This window comes from Rhinoraja longicauda, chromosome 7 (assembly GCF_053455715.1).
Source record: "Rhinoraja longicauda isolate Sanriku21f chromosome 7, sRhiLon1.1, whole genome shotgun sequence".
Classification (NCBI taxonomy): domain Eukaryota; kingdom Metazoa; phylum Chordata; class Chondrichthyes; order Rajiformes; family Arhynchobatidae; genus Rhinoraja; species Rhinoraja longicauda.
In genome coordinates this window covers 62,056,795-62,076,937 of record NC_135959.1, presented here as the reverse complement: position 1 = coordinate 62,076,937, position 20,143 = coordinate 62,056,795, and the positions used below count along the sequence as shown (strand labels likewise).

Here is a 20,143-nt window from a genome sequence, read left to right as displayed (position 1 = left end):
TGACTAGTTTAGATGGGGCATATTGGTCGGTGTGGGCAAGTTGGGCCGAAGGGCCTGTTTTCACACTCTATGACTCTACATCACATGAAATAAGCCTGGGATCAAAAGTATGGTCAAGGCTCGTGGTCGAGGAACATACTGTCCTCTTTCAGGGGGTTAGGCTGCACCAGGCTGATTACTGCATTCAGTAGCCAGGCCTGCAGTGACTCAAGACGCCAGAGTTCATTGTCCAGCTCTACGAAGGACAACTTCTGGGACTCGTCAAGTAGGAAAAGAAAACATGAATGGACTGACAATATTATGTTTTGAAATAAATTAATTGCCTTTATCACAACTAACACAATGAAGGTCAGTGTAGTATTGTAGCAGTGCTTGATTCTGCTTGAACAAGGAAGAATGGCATGGCAAAGGACAGGACTGGGAGATGCTCAGGAGAAGCACGGGGTAGAAGGAAATCTCTGACAACTCTAGCTGGAAGGTCTGAAGGGTCCCAACCCAGAATTGAGTTTAGAAGATTGAGGGGGGGCCTCATTGATACTTACAGAATAATGAAAGGCATACAGAGTGGATGTGGAAAGGATGTTTCCACTGTTGGGAGAGTCTAGGACCAGAGGTCTTAGCCTCAAAATTAAAGGGCGCTCTTTTAGAAAGGAGGTGAGGAGGAACTTCTTTTGTCAGAGGGTAGTTAATCTGTGGAACTGATTGTCACAGAGGGCTGTGGAGGTCAAGTCAGTGGATATTTTTAAGGCAGAGATAGCCAAATTCTTGATTAGAACGGGTGTCAATGGTTAAGGGGAGAAGGCAGAGGTCAACCATGATTGAATGGCAGGGTAGACTCGATGGGCCGAATGGCCCAATTCTACTATAACTTGTGAAATGTCACCTATCAGTGTTCTCCAGAGATGCTGCCTGACCTGCTGAGGTACTCCAGCACTGTGCCTTTTCTAGTTGAAATGTACTTGAAATTCATCTCCTTTCCATGGTTTTCCTCACCTGACAATCCCTGGTATTGCTGCTGTCCCTCTCATCGCCTTATTAATACAATGTTGTGCAACATGCACTGGACATTAGCTGTACAATATTCACTGCGCAGAATGCTACGGGAACTCAAACAGTACTGATGAACTACAAAGCCTTAAAAAATGTAGAAACTTGCATTCTGTCATCACCAGCCCTAATGGCTACGGCCAGGCTAGGAAACCACAATTTATGGTCCATTCAAGCCTCAGGTAAAAACTATGGCTTAGGATCGATGCAATTAGAGATTAATCTGCATTTTACTTTGGACTTACAATGGACATCCTCAGATCTTCATGCAAAATTGCAGTTTGTGGAGATACTGGTTGGAAAATTGATATCCTCCAGTTTAACTGCTTCTTTGAGGTTAAACTTAATCAAAATAAAGCATTTTCTTGATTTCATTTAAATAGCACATTTTAAAAAGCAATAGGTCTTGAGGTACTTCCCATTCTGGGAGCAGACCCAAGTAGAATGGAATGCAACCAAAGAGCAGATTCTGGAAGTAGGGATGAATTAGCAATCCCTGGAAGTAGGGATGAATTAGCAAGAATGTTCATCAAGCAGCTATTTGGATGGGGCTTTGAGGTCAGGAGCCAAAGGGGAGAAAAGTTATTATGTTTTTAATCATCATGCTTCAGTGTTTTTTTTAAACATTATTTCCAAGTGCGACTATTTGTTTTTAATTAACTTTGTTTTTAATGCAACCTTTTAAAATTATTTACTTCAACTTTAATATTTTTTAATTATTTCTGAATGTCAGAGTTATAAAAGTTTTAAATTTGTGAAAGCCTTGACAGCAGAAACGACTCAACTCCCTAGTTTCTGTCTCAGAAAAAACAAAGAGGCTATTTCAGAAGAGGGCCTGGGCACTACATTATCCAAGGCCTGGTTGTTGTCTGGATCTTGCCTCCGACTAGAATTCTTCTTCAGTGTCTGCAGTAAGATGCTGCAGATGTTCTACCAATTGGTGGTAGCCAGTACCATCTTCTTTGCTGTCGTGTGCTCGGGCAGCAGGGCGAAGGCCGCGGACGCCAACAGGATTAACAAACTCATCAGGTAGGCTGGCTCCGTCCTGGGGCAGAGTTGGATTCATGGGAGGTGGTCTTGAAGGGGAGGATGCTCCTCAAACTGCGGAGCATCTTGGACAATACAGCTCACCCCCTCCATGACTCACTGGTCAACCCGAGGAGTACCTTCAGCAACAGACTGGCTCCACCAAGCAGCAGGACAGAACGCCACAGGAGATCCTTCTTCCCTGTGGCTATCAAACCGTACAACTCCTCCCCCTTCTGTCGTAAGAGATTCTGGTTGAACATTACTCGTAAGATGCCTTTCTCAAGCTTCCATGTGACGTTATTCCCTAAAAGCCATTGCCTCCTTTATGCCCAGTAATCTGAAACAATGGCGCAATCTCAGAAATTGCAGCAGGAAAGTGGATGCATTATTAAAGGAGAAAAACAAATGTGTGAATTTAACAAGATCTCGCATCTATTTCTTTGCTTGTTGAATAAGAGCAATTATACAAAAATGAGGTAGGCAGACAGCTCTAACCATCAGAGGCCACTGGCCATGGCATCATTACATGGCCATCTTGAGGGAGTTCATGAGTATGAACATCCGATATACTCAAGGCTAGAACAATTCCCCTTAATTAGTATGGGTGTCATAGGTTATGGGGAGAAGGCAGGAGAATGGGGGTAGGAGGGAGAGATAAACCAACCATGATTGAATGGCGGAGTAGACTTGATGGGCCGAATAGCCTAATTCTACTCCTATCCTTATTACCTTCTTTGCTGCCTTGCCAATGATACATTGACACTTAACCCACAAAATCACCACAGTATCCTTGAATAGAATGGTTGTTTGAAAATGCTTCTTCCATTCAGCAATTCACCATGTTGTCATCTTCTGTTTTCATGGGTGTAAAGTAACAGAGTGACAACTTATCAGGTGGACTTGATCAATCTGATATCTCACAGCAGTCAGCATAATTGACCAGCTTTGCCCTGCACAAATGCCACAGAATATACCCAAAAAGAGCATGAAGGATAGCACAATGTTTTTCCCAATTCAATAGCAACCAACTGCTGATGAACAACTGTGACTTTTCTCCTTCCAACAAACACTGCAGATCTCTGCATTCATTCATGATAAACCTTGTCATGCATCTTAAAGTTTACAACTGAAAGTTTTGGAAAGAAAATTATTTACCAGTCCCCTGTACTAAATGCTTGTGAGATTATCAACTGCCAACTACACTAAATGTCTGCACATTCTATTCCATTGAAGTCAATATATTTTGCATTTCAAGTGCTTAGATGTTCTTGATGAAGTAAAAAAAAAACATTACATTTAGTTTAATGAAAGCTTAAGTATAATTGTACAATTATAATTAATTTAAAAAATAAAATTATTAAACAAAAATGTGTAACTAAAGCTCTTATGTAACTACTAATTATTTGGGGACTGCACATAGGAACCTCCTCCTTCCTAGTTCCTTAATTCAGGATCCTGTCTGGGTGGGAAGATAGTTGGGAAAGTGTGTCCTAAAAAGCAAGCAGCACATTAACCATCACAAAATGCTGGAGTAACTCAGCAGGTCAGGCAGCATCTCAGGAGAGAAGGAATGGGTGACGTTTGAGGTCGAGACCCTTCTTCAGACTGAAGAAGGGTCTCGACCCGAAACGTCACCCATTCCTTCTCTCCCGAGATGCTGCCTGACCTGCTGAGTTACTCCAGCATTTTGTGAATAAATACCTTCGATTTGTACTAGCATCTGCAGTTATCTTCTTACATTAACCATCACCTTGCCTTGGTCCAGAAGAGGCTCAAGGACAGGCAAATTAACCTAGGCCTGGTAACTTTCCTACATAACCAAAGGCTGTTTGCCAAATATAGGGATTTTCCAAGAATGCAACGACTTCAAGTTCCCATTGTCAGGACTGTGTTCAGAGACAAACACGCCATACCTACAGTTAAACGTGGTGTATTGTCTCAGCACTCTAAGATGCACTTAGGGCCACAGTTTAATAAAGGGGTAGGCCATTTAGAACTGCGATGAGGAAAAACTTTTTCAATCAGAGAGTTGTGAATCTGTGGAATTCTCTGCCTCAGAAGGCAGTGGAGGCCAATTCTCTGAATGCATTCAAGAGAGAGCTGGATAGAGCTCTTAAGGATAGCAGAGTCGGGGGGTACGGGGAGAAGGCAGGAACTGGGTACTGATTGAGAATGATCAGCCATGATCACATTGAATGGCGGTGCTGGCTCAAAGGGCCGAATGGCCTCCTCCTGCACCTATTGTCTATTGTCTATGTTCACCCAATACATACCAAGGCATGGCTGGAACGTAAATACTGGAGCCTCCTCAATGGGTTGCATTTTATTAACAGACATAGGAACAGCAAAGCAAACATTTATTGCCGATCCTTTAGTGGCTTAAGCCAACGTTCATGAACACATAAATTCTTGCGAAAGGGGGGATTATAAACATCAGACCAGCGGGAACTAGTATGTGGAGATTGGAGGGTTGACCATGTAAAATTGCTGTGGCGTACAATTCCAGCCTGAGCATTCTCACATCGGCCATTCTAATCATGCTGTTCCAGAGTTAGCAGGGGCGACAGACAAATTCATCAGTGGCACATGCATGCAGGAGGTTCCCATGCAATTAGGACTGAGGCAACTTTTCTATGAAATGGCAGAAATCGTACAGTTTGCAAGGTCCTCATGGATCATGATGAACTGCTCTGTCAGAGACTTTGAAAACATATTTTTCATATTACTCACTGAAGGCAATGACTTCCCTCAGGGTACTTTCTCTTCCCTCAGGATACCTTCAACTTGCAATTCTCTTATTTCCTGCTTCACAGCTATACATTGTTAGCTTCCCTTGCTCGATGCACTGGTTATTTAGTTTGATCCGATGGAAGAATAGGATGAGGGAATGCCAGCAATGTTAACAAGCTGAATGAGTTAGGCCTCATGAGTTGCTAAGAGGATGTTCAGCAGTGATGATAGCTGATCAAAAGAGGCAAGGTCCATGTCACAGGGTACACAAATCAATTACCACATGGATGTGTTGGAGACCAATGCTTCTACAAGGTTGTTGTCGATCACTGTGTCCTCTTGGCTTCCAAAAGACCATAGGAATTCCATAGGCAGCCTCCTTTCCTGATGCAATTCAAAGGGCACTCTAATAATCATAACAAAATGAATCCCAGTAGTTATGGTCATCTATGCCATAAACCAAGGATGCAAAGCGAACTTCCTGGCCAAATATAAAATAGGAATAGACTCTCTTCTCTGATTTGGTAGGATCAGGCTGAGAGGATGAATCACGGGCCTCAGTGCTACCTGAACACTCCTGTGGCAGGATTGGTTTGGCTGCAGTAAACTGCTCTCCCATGACAACAGTACATGCAACCCAACGTGTGCACGGATGTAGATGTGGCACCAAAAGCATGAAGACCTTGATAAGTGTGTCCAAGAGTGATAAAGGGTGATCAGGACTGACACAATGGCACAGCAGTTAGTGACGCTTCCTCACAGTTCTAGAACATGTATGATCTTGTCCTTGGCGGCTGTCCGTGGGAAGTTTACACGCAAGGACCCAAATGCTGGAGTAACTCAGCAGGTCAGGCAGCATCTCTGGAGAACATGGATAGCATTGAGAATATTTTGGGTCGAGACCCTTCTTCAACTGATTGTGTGTGTGTGTGTGTGTGTGTGACGATTGAAGAGTTGCAAATTGTGAAAGACGAGCAAGGAATGTGGAGAAGGGAAGAAGGTTCATGTTCAGGTGAAGCACGGGAGAAGGGGTGGGTGGAGAAAGGAGTGGGGGACAGAGGCGTGTTATAAGACATTACCTAGTATTGGAGAACTCAATGTTCATACCATTGGGTTGTAAGCTGCCAAAGCGAAATATGAGGGGCTGTTCTTCCAGTTTGCACGAGGCTTCATTCTGGCAATAGAGGTCAGTGTGGGAATGGGAACAAGAGTTAAAATGGTTGGCAACTAAGATTCAGTACACCTTGGGCGGACCAACCACAAGTATTTGGCAAAATAATCGCCGGGTCTACGCTTGGTCTCGCCGATGTACTGCGAGCCACATCAGGAACACTGCTGCAGTAGATGAGGTTAAAATTAATTAATAAATGACAAGTACTGCACTCTGATATCAGCAAGACTGCACCTCAACATGCAGCAAAAACTGACTTTGGTTGGGTTTTATTATATTTTTCAAAAAGAGTGCTGAGATGTGGTGCTCTGTGATCCTGAACTGACTTTCCCCACCTGGTAGAACGCAGAGAGTAGCGGTAGAGAGACTACATAAAGTAGATTGCTAATGCCTGTGGAATAATATCATCCAGAGTCTGTCATTTTGGACATTCTTATTTTGTATCTGTATCAGTTTAATGGCAACTTTATAAATGTGATTACAAGTTGATTGCGAGTCTGTTCAATTACCTTAGAGGCAAGCAACCTGTTTGCATCAGGAGCCGAATATTTAATCATATTCTACACACCATTAGCAGATGTGCACAAATGCAATATCTTACTTTGTTGCAGCCTCAATTTGTTCTGTTATTGATCACAATGACAGTTGAGTTGCAGAAGTGGAACCAACACCCTCTGAGAATATTGCGTACTCGTGGTCGCACTTACAGCAGATCTTGTGGTCTGTGATAATCACTTTATCATTCCACTGTCACCATGTTATGGAAAATAGTCTCAAAGGTTGATAAGGAATTGTTAAAAAACAAAACCATTGTTAAAGAAGGTAGGATTTGAAGAAATTGTTTGGTTGGATGCAATCAACAATTTTTTTTAACCTGTCAGCTAAATAAATGACATATCTGCAAAAAACAATTTAACAATATGCTGGAGTAACTCAGCGGGACAGGCAGCATCCCTGGAGAGAAGGAATGGGTGACGTTTCGGGTCGAGACCCTTCTTCAGTCTGAAGAAGGGTCTCGACCCAAAGATCAGTCTGAAGAAGGGTCTCGACTCGAAACGTCACCCATTCCTTCTTTCGAGAGATTCCGCCTGTTCCGCTGAGTTACTCCAGCATTTTGTGTCTACCTTCAATTTAAACCAGCATCTGCAGTTCTTTCCTACCAATTTAACAATAACGACTTTAGGAAACTTTCAGGAAATTTGCCAACTATTTAAGTCTCACACATTGCAAAACCACATTTCGCTGGGCAAGCACCAATGATGAAGTACATTGATTTATGCAAATGCTAAAGAAAGTCATACGTGTTAATGTCAAAGTCCAAATGATGCAAATAACAACTTTTATTTTTTTCTTATGCAATTACAAAGCAGTAATGTTAGGAATGCAGCCAATTGCACTCATTGTTGCACAACTCATGTAAACATGTCTTCAGGACATAGCCCACATGCAGGATTAGCCCATCCGTGCAAGTGAGTCAAAGCCAAGAAAAGCAGCTGCAAATGCAGGGAAACGAAAGTCAGATCTACGCCACTGCAGCTAGTGCAGGGGTTCCCAACCTTCTCCGTCCCGTTTACCCCTGGCAACTTTTCAAAAGTAAATTTACCCCCACCCTGTTTTGTTCAGTAATTTGAGTTTACACATCTACCATAATAAAGCAACCGACAAAGGGGAAATTTAAAAATACTGTTTTTAACATTATTATTTTAAGTTCAAATAACAATAATGGTGGGCGAAATTTACCCCCTGGGGTTAATTTACCCCAGGTTGGGAAACCTTGAGCTGGTGGATGCAATTCTTGTGAAAAGCGATAATCATCAGGAAAGTTAGCAATTCATTTGCAATGCAGCCATTTGAAGTCACAACCATGGAACAACCCATGATCAAAAAAGAATCATCTTAGTAAAGCATGACTTTATAGCTATCAAAACACTCTATTTACCATCAGCAAATCCAAAATGGCTAACCTTCAAGAGTTCTCGAGTTGACACAGGAATCAGTGGTATTCATAATGGACACTGGTGACACTAGAATTTATGAAGGCTTATGTATTCAAACATGACTGGTTTGACACAAAATAAACTGTGCCAGGGATGAGTTTTCACAGCCAAGACTGATAATCTGATAAAACAATTATTACAAGCATCCCTGTTGAGTTGATTCGCAAGCACTTCTGTTTTGAAAAACATAACCTGGAAGTGAAGCAAATCTCACAATTTTTATTCTTTGAATTGTCGAAGTTTGTCATTGATGTTACACAGTCTCACAGGAATGTACAAGAAATTAATGCATCCTGCTTTGAAGACCTCCCACTCGCACACCAGTCAATCTCCACTGAAAATACTGAAGGCACGAGGTGGAATTAATTAGCGCTTTCGCATTTTTGCCTGTGTAAGCAATAATATGTTTATGACCTTTACTTTAAGAACAAGATGTTTTTAAGCTTGTGCTGGCTCTCCCCGAGTTACAAACACCTGATTTATGGAAACCCAGACATTTCAATGAGCTGCAACAGTCGGGGGCAGTGTGGAACGGAGCAGAGTTGGGAGCGCTGAGCAGACTCACTCAGTCACACGGTCATTGATGCTCTTCCCATGCCTGCTCACTCTCCTGCATAGCTGTTTGCGACGATCCGCTTCCATGTGCTGGTTTTGTTCATTTCCGACTTACAAAGGCTTCAGGTTACAAACAGTTATCAGGGGTGGTACCCTGTTGTAACCCAGAGATTGCCTGTACACATCCATTTCTTTCAACTACCATCCAGTAAAAACAACTATGAAACCATAGGATAGTCACAAAAGCCCATCTGGTTCAATAATGTCCTTCATGTCTGTTCTTGGGTGATTCTACACACATCTCTATAGTTGATTCCTAACCGATCTCTGAAATGATCAACAAAGCCACTTGATTCAGGGGCAATTAGGGATGAACAAATGTTGACCTCGTCAGCAATATTCATATCTCATTAACAAATTAAAATACATTCATCAGAACAAAAACTGCAGTATTATTGAAATATGACCATTCAACCCATTGTACCCATATTACCTCATTTTAGTTGTCTCTTCTCCCCATTACCCTCCAAATGTTTTTTTTTTAAATTTCATGCACAAATATCTTTAAAAATTATCACTGTATCTGTTTCCAATACTAGATCAGCTAGTGCATTCCAGATCATAACAACCCACTTTCAGATGATAAAAATCTGTCAAAAAATAGAAACATGCAATTGAAGTAGGCCATTCAGCCCTTCAAACCTGCCTGCCATTCATTTTGATGAAGCCAGGTCATCCATATCAATAACATATTCCCGCACTCTCCCATATTTCTTGATGCCCTTTGTCTCCAGAAATCTGTCCTTCATAGATATATTTCGTGACTTGGCCTCCACAGTCTTCACCATAGGTTTAACATTCGGGGTGAAGAATCATCCCCTCATCTCAGTCTGAATTGTTTCACCCATACCCTGAGAGTGTTTGCCCTTAGTTCTAAACCCCCAACCAAAGGAAACATCTTCTCTGCATCCAGTTGATGTGCTTGGACAAAATTATTTTAATTGCAATTAGATTTCCATTCACCATAACTTTAGAGGGTGCCGGTCTAATCAACCCAATTTCTCCTCATTTAACAATCGCACCACCCTTCGTTGCACTTCCTCATTGGCAAGTATATTGTTTCTTGGGGAAGGAGATTAAAACTGCGCACAATACTCCAGGTATTGTCTCATCAACGCTCTGGTGGTTGATTAAGATTAATTGTAGTTAAGAGTCCTGTAAAAGATTAGTATAGAATTTCACTGGCAATTGATGAATCGCTGGTGACAATTTGTGGGTGTTTCACAGAGAACAATTGTAAACTTGTGGCACTCATTGTTCAACGGCCAACTCTCTCATTGTCTCAAACAGATTAAGTGCACCTGCCCGAACCGGTATTTATGATTGATGTGCTAAGGGTTGCAAGAAGAAAACAATCACTCACACTAAAAACAAAGGTTAGTGAAAGGGCGGCATGGTGGCGCAGCGGTAGACTTGCTGCCTTACAGCGCATGGTGCCAGAGACCCGGGTTCGATCCTGACTACGGGTGCTGTCTGTACAGAGTTTGTACGTTCTCCCTGTGACATTGTGGGTTTTCTCCGAGATCTTCAGTTTCCTCACACACTCCAAAGACATACAGGTTTGTAGGTAAATTGACTTGGTAAATGTAAAAATTGTCCTTAGTGTGTGTGTAGAATAGTGTTAATTGGCAGGGGATCGCTGGTCGGCGTGGACCCAGTGGGCCGAAGGGCCTGTTTCCACGCTGTATATCTAAACAAAAAACTTTTAAAAACAGCCAACTTTAATATTATATTCACACCAGCCATATTTTAATTAAGGAATCTGTCTATTTTCAAAAAAAAATTCCACTCGCAATATAGTAGACACAGAATGCCGGAGTAACTCAGCGGGTCGAAAACCTTCTTCAGACGTCTGGAGAAAATTTTCAGCCCGAAACACCACCTATTCCCTTTCTCCAGAGCCTGACCCAGTGAGTTACTCCAGCAGTCTGCGTCTAAATTCAGTGTAAACCAGCATCTGCAGCTCCTTCTTACCCACTCAGCAATATGATGGCTCGTGGACAACTTCATACCACACAATATTTTCTGTCAGCTGTAGAACACTATGCCTCCTTTTCATTCCTTTTTCCTTGTCTATACACATATAAACATAGAAACATAGAAAATAGGTGCATCCAGCTCAGTAGCCTGTACCTGCCTTCTCTCCATACCCCCTGATCCCTTTAGCAAAAAGGGCCACATCTAACTCCCTCTTAAATATAGCCAATGAACTGGCCTCAACTACCTTCTGTGGCAGAGAATTCCACAGACTCACCACTCTCTGTGTGAAGAAATGTTTTCTCATCTCGGTCCTAAAAGACTTCCCCCTTATCCTTAAGCTGTGACCCCTGGTTCTGGACTCCCCCAACATCGGGAACAATCTTCCCGCATCTAGCCTCTCCAACCCCTTAAGAATTTTATATGTTTCTATAAGATCCCCCCTCAGTCTTCTAAATTCCAGCGAGTACAAGCCTGTCTATCCAGTCTTTCTTCATATGAAAGTCCCGCCATCCCAGGGATCAATCTAGTGAACCTTCTCTGTACTCCCTCTAAGGCAAGAACGTCTTTCCTCAGATTAGGAGACCAAAACTGCACACAATACTCCAGGTGCGGTCTCACCAAGGCCCTGTACAACTGCAGTAGAACCTCCCTGCTCCTAAACTCAAATCCTCTTGCTATGAATGCCAACATACCATTCGCTTTCTTCACTGCCTGCTGCACCTGCACGCTTGCTTTCAATGACTGGTGCACCATGACACCCAGGTCACGTTGCATCTCCCCTTCTCCTAATCGTTCACCATTCAGGTAATACTCTGCTTTCCTGTTCTTGCCGCCAAAGTGGATAACCTCACATTTATCCACATTATATTGCATCTGCCATGCATTTGCCCACTCGCCTAATCTATCCAAGTCACTCTGCAGCCTCCTAGCATCCTCCTCGCAGCTAACACTGCCACCCAGCTTCGTGTCATCCGCAAACTTAGAGATGTTGCATTCAATTCCCTCGTCCAAATCATTAATATACACTGTAAATAACTGGGGTCCCAGCACTGAGCCTTGCGGTACCCCACTAGTCACTGCCTGCCATTCCGAAAAGGACCCATTTATTCCGACTCTTTGCTTCCTGTCCGCCAACCAATTTTCTATCCACCTCAACACTGAACCCTCAATACCGTGTGCTTTAAGTTTGTACACCAATCTCCTATGTGGGACCTTGTCGAAGGCCTTCTGAAAGTCCAGATATAACACATCGACTGGTTCTCCCTTATCCACTACTAGTTACATCCTCGAAAAATTCTATAAGATTCGTCAGACATGATTTGCCTTTTGTAAATCCATGCTGACTTTGTCCGATGATTTCACCACTTTCCAAATGTGATGCTATCACATTTTTAATAACTGACTCTAGCATTTTCCCCACTACCGATGGTCTATAATTCCCCGTTTTCTCTCTCCCTCCCTTTTTAAAAAGTGGGGTTACATTAGCTACCCTCCAGTCCTCAGGAACTACTCCAGAATCTAAGGAGTTTTGAAAAATTATCACTAATGCATCCACTATTTCTGAGGCTACCTCCTTAAGCACTCTGGGATGCAGCCTATCTGGCTTTGGGGATTTATCTGCCTTTAATCCATTTAATTTACCTAACACCACTTCCCGACTAACCTGGATTTCCCTCAGTTCCTCCATCTCATTAGACCCCTGGTCCCCCGCTATTTCCGGCAGACGGTTTATGTCTTCCTTAGTGAAGACAGAACCAAAGTATTTGTTCAATTGGTCTGCCATCTCCTTGTTCCCTATGATCAATTCACCTGTTTCCGACTGCAAGGGTCCTACATTTGTCTTAACTAATCTTTTTCTCTTCACATATCAATAAAAGCTTTTGCAGTCAGTTTTTATGTTCCTTGCCAGTTTTCCCTCATAATCTATTTTCCCTTTCCTAATTAAGCCCTTTGTCCTCCTCTGCTGGACTCTGAATTTCTCCCAGTCCTCTGGTATGCTACTTTTTCTGGCTAATCTGTATGCTTCATCTTTTGTTTTAATACTATCCTTGATTTCCATTGTTAGCCACGGATGCACTACATTTCCTGGTTTGTTCTTTTGCCAAACTGGGATGAACACTTGTTGTAGTTCATCCATGCGACCTTTAAATGCCTTCCATTGCATGTCCACCGTCAACCCTTTCAGCATCAATTGCCAGTCTATCTTGGACAATTCACGCCTCATACCCTCAAAGTTACCTTTCTTTAAGTTCAGAACACTTGTTTCTATATTGACTTTGTCACTCTCCATCCTAATGACGAACTCTACCATATTATGATCACTCTTGCCCAAGGGGCCTCGCACAACAAGACTGCTAACTAACCCTTCCTCATTACTCAATACCCAGTCTAGAATGGCCTGCTCTCTCGTTGGTTCCTCGACATGTTGGTTTAGAAAACCATCTCGCAAACATTCCAAGAAATCCTCTTCCTCAGCACCCCTGCCAGTTTGGTTCACCCAATCTATATGTAGATTAAAGTCACCCATTATAACTGCATTATATCTAATTATTGAACTAGATGAAGCGTGATTTATCAACAAAAATAACTGGAATTATTTTTTTTTAATAGTATATATACACATGCAAAGCTATCCATTTTCAAAATGAATGAGATTCAACAGACTGTGCAAATATGGCAGAGTGTTTTGCAAGGAAATACTTGAACAATCTGATTGCATTTAGCTATTGAGTAATCTCAAAAATTCCAAACAAGTTTCAGGTGCAAAACTGAATGCCACATGGGTTTTTTTTTGTACAGGAAGATATAGTTTCCATACACAGGCACTTTATTCCAAAATATAAATGTAATCATTAAACATTAAGGGGGCTGACCTAGAAACTGTTGTGCACCTAAGAGTGGGTTAAATAGTTTGTACAGCAATGCACCAATGATGTTTGTTGTTGGCTCCAACTGCAGACTTCAGATTATCCGCAACTGAAGTGGAACAGTAGCCAATTCTAAACCAGGCTCAGGAGACAGGGTAGCTAACAGATGTAGTTCCAAATGGGATCTGTGTAGGAAGGAACTGTAGATGCTGGTTTACACCGAAGAGATACAAAATGCTGGAGTAATTTAGCAGGACATTCCTTCTGGAGAGAAGGAATGGGTAACTTTTCAGGTCGAGAGCCTTCTTCAGACTGAGAGTTGGGGAGAGGGGAGTCCAGAGATATGGACGGGGAAGGTGTGAAAACGACAGATCAAAGCAGATTACAATAAGGAAATGTAGAATGGTTCATTGTAGCTGAGGGGACGGTGACAACGAGGCATACAATCAGTAATATTTAATCAGGAGGCGAGTCGAACCTCCTCCAACCTCATCTACTGTACCCATTGTTTAAGATGTTGACTGTTATACATCGGCGAGACCAAACACAGACTGGGCGATCGTTTCGTGGACCATCTTTGCTCAGCCCGCGTGAACCAACCTGATCTCCCGGTTGCTGGACACTTTAATTCTCCTCACCATTCCTACACAGACCTTTCTGTCCTCGGTCTCCTCAATTGACAGAGGCTAAACGCAAATTGGAGGAACAGTATCTCATATTTCAGCTTACAGCCCAGTGGTATTAATATTGATTTATCTCACTTCAGGTAGCCCCAGCATTCCCTCTCTCTCTCTCTATCCCTCCCCCACTCAAGTCACACTTGCTTCTCATTTTCACCCTACAAACAGCTTACAATGGCCCGTTTCCTTTATCATCGTTACTTTTTTTGCATATCTTTCATTCATTGTTCTTTATCTCTCCACATCACTGTCTATATCTCCCGTTTCCTTTATCCCTAACCAGTCTGAAGAAGGGTCTCAACCTGAAACGTCACCCATTCCTCTCCAATGATGCTGCCTGGCCCGCTTTTTGTGTCTATCTTTGGACAGTAGCACTAGTTGGTAAACTGGGATGCGGGGAGGACGGAGAGAGAGAGAAAGCAAGAATTACTTGAAGTTAGAGAATTCAAGATTCATGCCACTGGGTTGTAAGCTGCCCAAGGGAAATATGAGGTGCTGTTCCTCCAATTTGCATTGGACCTCACTTTGACAGTCGAGGTGCGTTGTGGCCAAAGAGTAGTGATGTAACATTGAAGCCCTGTGCTACGAATGTTTGGAGGGAAAGGGATGGTGGAATCAGTACTGTGAGATCCAGGTGCCAAGGGGCATGCAGTTTGGTGCTGAGAGCCTGTATTGTGATAGTACGTACATATTAGGAGCCATTGTGCAATTGTTACAATTGTGAATTTCTGATCAGTATTATCCTTTATTAGGAAATTCCAGACATCATTATGTTCAAAGCAACAGCCTTATACAGATCCTAACAACACTAAGAATTCATCTGGGATCAAGCAAATTTCACAAGCAATATAAGAGACATAGGAGTGCAAGGGGGAAGGTAGAGAAGGTAGAGGGGATTCTTCAAATGATTCTACAAGTATGTTAAGAGCAAAAGAGAGAATAGAACCTCTTAAGGATCAATGTTGTCTTCTATGTGTGGACCAACAGAAGCTGAGCGAGATGTTAAATGGATATTTCTCATCTGTATCTACCATGACAAGGTGCTGTAAGTAGGAAATTAAGGGAAATGAGTGATGTATTGGAACATATTCACATTGCAACAGAGGAAGAGCTGTCAGTCTTGACACTTATTCAGGTGGATAAATCCCCGAGACCTGATCAAGTGCATTCTTGGCGATTGCGGGTAGCTCAGGAAAAAAAATAATAAAGAGGTCTTGGTAGAAATACTTGCACCATCTTTAGCCACAGGTGAAGTCGACAGGTGTACAAAATCATGAGAGGAATAGATCGGGTGGATGCACAGAATCTCTTGCCCATAGTAGCGGAATCGAGGACCAGAGGACAGGTTCGAGGTGAAGGGGAAAAGATTTAATAGGAATCTGAGGGAGAACTTTTTCACACAAAGGGAACAAGCTGCCAGAGGAGGTAGTTGAGGCTGGGACTATCCCAACGTTTAAGAAACAGTTAGACAGGTACATGGAGAGGACAGGTTTGGAGGGATGTGGACCAAATGCTGGCAGGTGGGACGAGAGTAGCTGGGACATGTTGGCCGGTGTGGGCAAGTTGGGCCAAAGGGCCTGTTTCCACACTGTATCACTCTAAGACTCTCTATGACTCAAAGACAGGAGGTTGTCTAATATGCTTTTAAGATAGGCTGAAAGACAAGTAAAGGATCTACAGGCCAGCGAGCTCAACATCAATGGAAGAAAAGCTATTCTGAGGGACAGGATTAACTAACATTTGAAAAGGCAAGGACTGATTACGGGCAGTTAACATAGCTTTGATTGGGGGGAAATCCATCACTAATTTGATTGAGTATTTTTGAAGACATGACAACGATGATTAATGAGAGCAGGGCAGTGGACATTGTCCACATGGACTTTAGCAAGGCCCTTGATAACATCTTGCACGTAGGCTGTCAGGAAGTTTAGATTGTACTAGACCAAGTGGACCCGTTGGGCCCAAACCTTTCCAGCACCATCTCCTTCTCCTCCACCACTCCCCCCCCACCCCACTCCCCCTTCCCTCCTCCTTCCCCTCCCCCCACTCCATCCCCCTCAAACCCCATTATCCCCCCTCCTCCCCCTCCCTTCCCCTCCCCTCTCCATCCCTCTCAACCCCCCTTATCCCCCTCCCCTCCCCTCCCTTCCATCCCCCTCCCCTCCCTTCCCCCCCTCCATCCCCCTCAACCCCCCTCCCCCCATCACTCCCTCCCCCTACCTCCCTCCCCCGTAGATTTAAACTTTAAAATGTGAATAACTTTAAAAATAACACCAATTTCAATTAAACTTCTTCAATTAGCACCAAAGGGACAACGGTAAGGTGGGCCTAAAATTGTCGCACTATCGTGTACCATTTTGGCTGTAGTTCAGGAACAAACAAACAAATGAGTTTTAGTATATAGATGTGATACAGGGTGAGATAGCCAAGGAGAAAGTGAGTAGGAAGAAACTGCAGATGCTAGTTTAAACCATAGACACAAAATGCTGGAGTAACTCAGTGGGACAGGCAGCATCTCTGGAGAGAAGGAATGGGTGATGTTTCGGGCCAAGACCCTTCTTCAGACTAGTCCAATTGGCTTAGTGGTAGGTCATTAGGTCATTGACCATTCGGCCCATCAAGTCTACTCTGCCGTTCAATCATGGCTGAACTATCTCTCCTTCCTAACCCCATACTCCTGCCTTCCCAGAACCTCTGACACCTGTACAGGAGACAGAGGGTAGTTGTGGAGGGGGACTTATTTGGATTGGAAGCCAGTGATCAGTGGTGTGCACAGGGATAAGTGCTGGGTCCATTGTTGTTTGTCTTCTATATTGATAATTTACATGTCAGTGTCATTAACATGGTGAGTATGTTTGCGGAAGACACCAAAATTGGTGGTGTGGTGAGGAATGAAGAAGGTTATCTAAGATTACAACAGGATCTAGGATCTAGATGAACTGGAGAAGTGGGCCAAGGAACAGTGGATGGAAATTGATTTGAATAATGCAAAGTGTTGCATTTTTATAAGTCAAATTTCTACAGATGCACTATCTAAATCATACTGTTGGGTTGCATTGCAGCTTGGTTTTAGAGCAGCTCTGCCCAAGACTGCAAGAGATTGCAGTTGTAGATGTCGCCCAGTCAATCACAAAGACCAAACCTCCCACTATTGACTCCATCCACACTTCATGCTGCCGAGGAGAAGCAGCCAACATAATCACAGACATCCTCAGCCACTCATTCCTTCTTCAATCTGCTCCCGTCTGATAGAAGTTAAAACAAGCTTGAGATCACGCACTACTAAACTGAGGAACAGCTTCTTCCCCTCTGTTATCAGGCTTCTGAATAGTCCTGCCAAAAGCTTGGGTCCTGTCTGGGGGATTCGCCTCTACCTGATTGTGGACAGTGAACTTTGTCTATGAAAATTATGGACTACAGTGCTGAGAACTATATTCTGCATTCTGTTTCTTTGCCTTTGCTCTATCTATTGTACTCGAGTTTGAATTGATTGTATTCATGTACAGTACATCCGATCTGTTTGGATAGCATGCAAAACAAAAGTTTCACTGTACCTCGGTTAACATGATAATAAACTTAAATCAAGGCAGGACTTGCACAGGTACATAAATTTATCAGGGGCACAGATCTGTTGAATGTTCGCAATCGTTTTCCCCAGGGTAAGAGAGTTTAAAACTAGAGAACATAGATTTAAGGTGAGGGGGAAATATTTAAGAGGGAACAAATGGTCAACTTTACCATACAGGGTGGTGAACATATGGAACGAGTTGCCAGAGGAAGCTGTAGAGACAGGTACAATTACAATGGTTAAAGGGTATTTGGACAGATACGTGGGTAGAAAAGTCGGGGGGGGGGGGGGGGGTTGGCCAAACACAGGCAAATGGGACTAGCTTAGATAGACGTCTGGATCAGCATCAATGCGTTGCACAAAAGGGCCGTTTCCATTAAGGTGTAAACTCTACTTCCCTACCTGGCAATGAACTGCTGGGTTATTAGACAATTGTCGCGGAATTATGTTAATTAACTTGCTTAAAATAACAGGTGCCGTTATTTACAAAACAGAGTTCCTAAATTGGGGTAAAACACAAAGTGTTGGAGGAACTCAGCAGGTCAAGCAGCATCTGTGGAGGGAATGGACAGGCGACGTTTCAGGTTGGGACCCTTCAGACGTCTCGACATTGGCATCTGAGACACTCAAGTCAAGTTTATTTGTCCATCACATACAAGATGTGCAGTGAAACTCAGGATGTGTCCGGGAGAAATTGACAGATGGTAACTCTAAGGGGGGGGGGGGGGGGTGTTTCCACAATAAAGTCGTTCAGATACATCGGGCAGTCATTTATTGATTGGAAGATAAAGCATGGAAACAGGTCCTTCGCACTAGTCTACGTTATCCCGCTTTCTCTTGCCGCTGCACACCCGGGACAATTTGCAGAGCCCAATTAACCCACAAACTGCAACGTCTTTGGGATGTGGGAGGAAACAGGAGCAACCCCACGATGTCACAAGGAGGACGTGCAAACACTGTTGTAATATATAAGACAAGGGGGATGTTGTGATATTGCTAGGACTACTTTGTTGGTCACAAGGACTACTTTGTATGCCTGTGTATATAAGTGATTGGTGTGATTAGGCGGCCACTCTGGATCCAGGCGGCCTCGGAATAAACAGCCTGGAGTTAAGCTCCACCATGATAACATCTTAAACATGTGTACTCGTGGTCCTTCCAGAGACGGACCACGAAGTACAACAAACACCACACACACACACACACACACACACACACACAGCACCCGCGCTCCGGATCGAACCAGGACCTCTGGCGCTGAGAGGCAGCAACTCTACCAGCCACAGGCAGCACTGACACTGTGTGCCACCGGATCAATAGTCGAGCATGTGTTCACACATTGCAACACTTATAACAGTGCTCCTTTTCAAACAACGTACCATTTAAGTAAACACGGCAGACGATGTAACTTCCCACAGATCAGACGCGCGACACTGAACCAAAAAGGAAAGTCACTGAACTAAATCTTAAACAAACTGGGAAGTGGAAGGTGACACTGAGCAGCGAGGGTAGCGGACTGATTACCTGCCCCCTCGACCAGTCATCTGTAAAAACTGAACAAGTCTCGAAAATCGAAGACCCCCGTTAATAACACAAAATGCCAAAAGATTTAGAAAAGTGAACTGCGTTGGAAGTAACTGCAGATGCTGGTTTAAACCGAAGATAGACACAAAAGTGAACTACTGCCTTTCGGCGGCGGCGGCGGCGGCGGCGGCATCTAACAGCGTCTTCATTGATTGCCCTTCCTCTACATACTCACTCATCCTGCTCCAAGTCCTGGTCTGTCAGCACGTTTGTGCCTCCGGGCGCGTAGTCCCAAACCCTTTCTTTGACGGCGATGTAGTAAGTTCGGGTGAGAGAACTTGCCAGCTCGATAAGACCGACCAGCAGAAGGATGCGGACGGGACCCATCGCACTTCACTCCAGAGGCTCCGTCCACAAACAAATGTGTCTGTGAGCTCTGCCCCCTCCTCTCTCCCCGCGTCAGCGAGTCATGTGGGCTTCTGGAGAGTCCCTTGCCCGCCGACAGGAAGGGTCAGCCAATCCTTGTGTCTGCTGGCCTCTGCGATGTGGCTTTGTGCTGGCGTGACCATTCTGGATCAGCTTCAATTTACTGAAAGGGGTGATGTGATTTATTTTATTGCGACACATGAAATATGTTGTTCACGTGTTGTGGGATTGCATGTAGTTTTTAGTCATTATCACGTGGAAAACATTTTCAAGTTGTGTTTTTCCTTTCCAAATGTATAACCTTCAAAAGTTATGCAAACGATAAAATGGTTATGTCCATCATTCCAATATGTAAGGGCTAGCATCCAAATCTGGAGAACAGACACGAGGAACTGCAGATGCTGGTTTAATTACAAAAAAAGGACACAAAGTGCAGGAGTAACTCAGTCAGCAGGTCAGGCAGCATCTCTGGAGAACACGGATAAGTGACCAGGACTAGGCTAGGGACT

General features: G+C 43.5%; 1 protein-coding gene across 3 annotated transcripts in view; it reads right to left on the bottom strand.

The window, feature by feature from the left end:
* LOC144595330 (ferroxidase HEPHL1-like) overlaps positions 1-19,756 on the bottom strand; it is a 79,458-nt gene extending 59,702 nt beyond the window's left edge. For 2 of the 3 annotated variants that reach the window (XM_078402714.1, XM_078402712.1), the window contains exon 1: positions 19,444-19,756. In XM_078402714.1, the coding sequence (XP_078258840.1) occupies positions 19,444-19,595 (152 nt within the window). In that variant the 5' untranslated portion in view covers positions 19,596-19,756. Of the gene's footprint in view, positions 1-19,439 lie in introns of all 3 variants that reach the window. The other variant, XM_078402715.1, reaches the window with a different exon arrangement.
* Between the last annotated feature and the right edge of the window lie 387 nt (positions 19,757-20,143).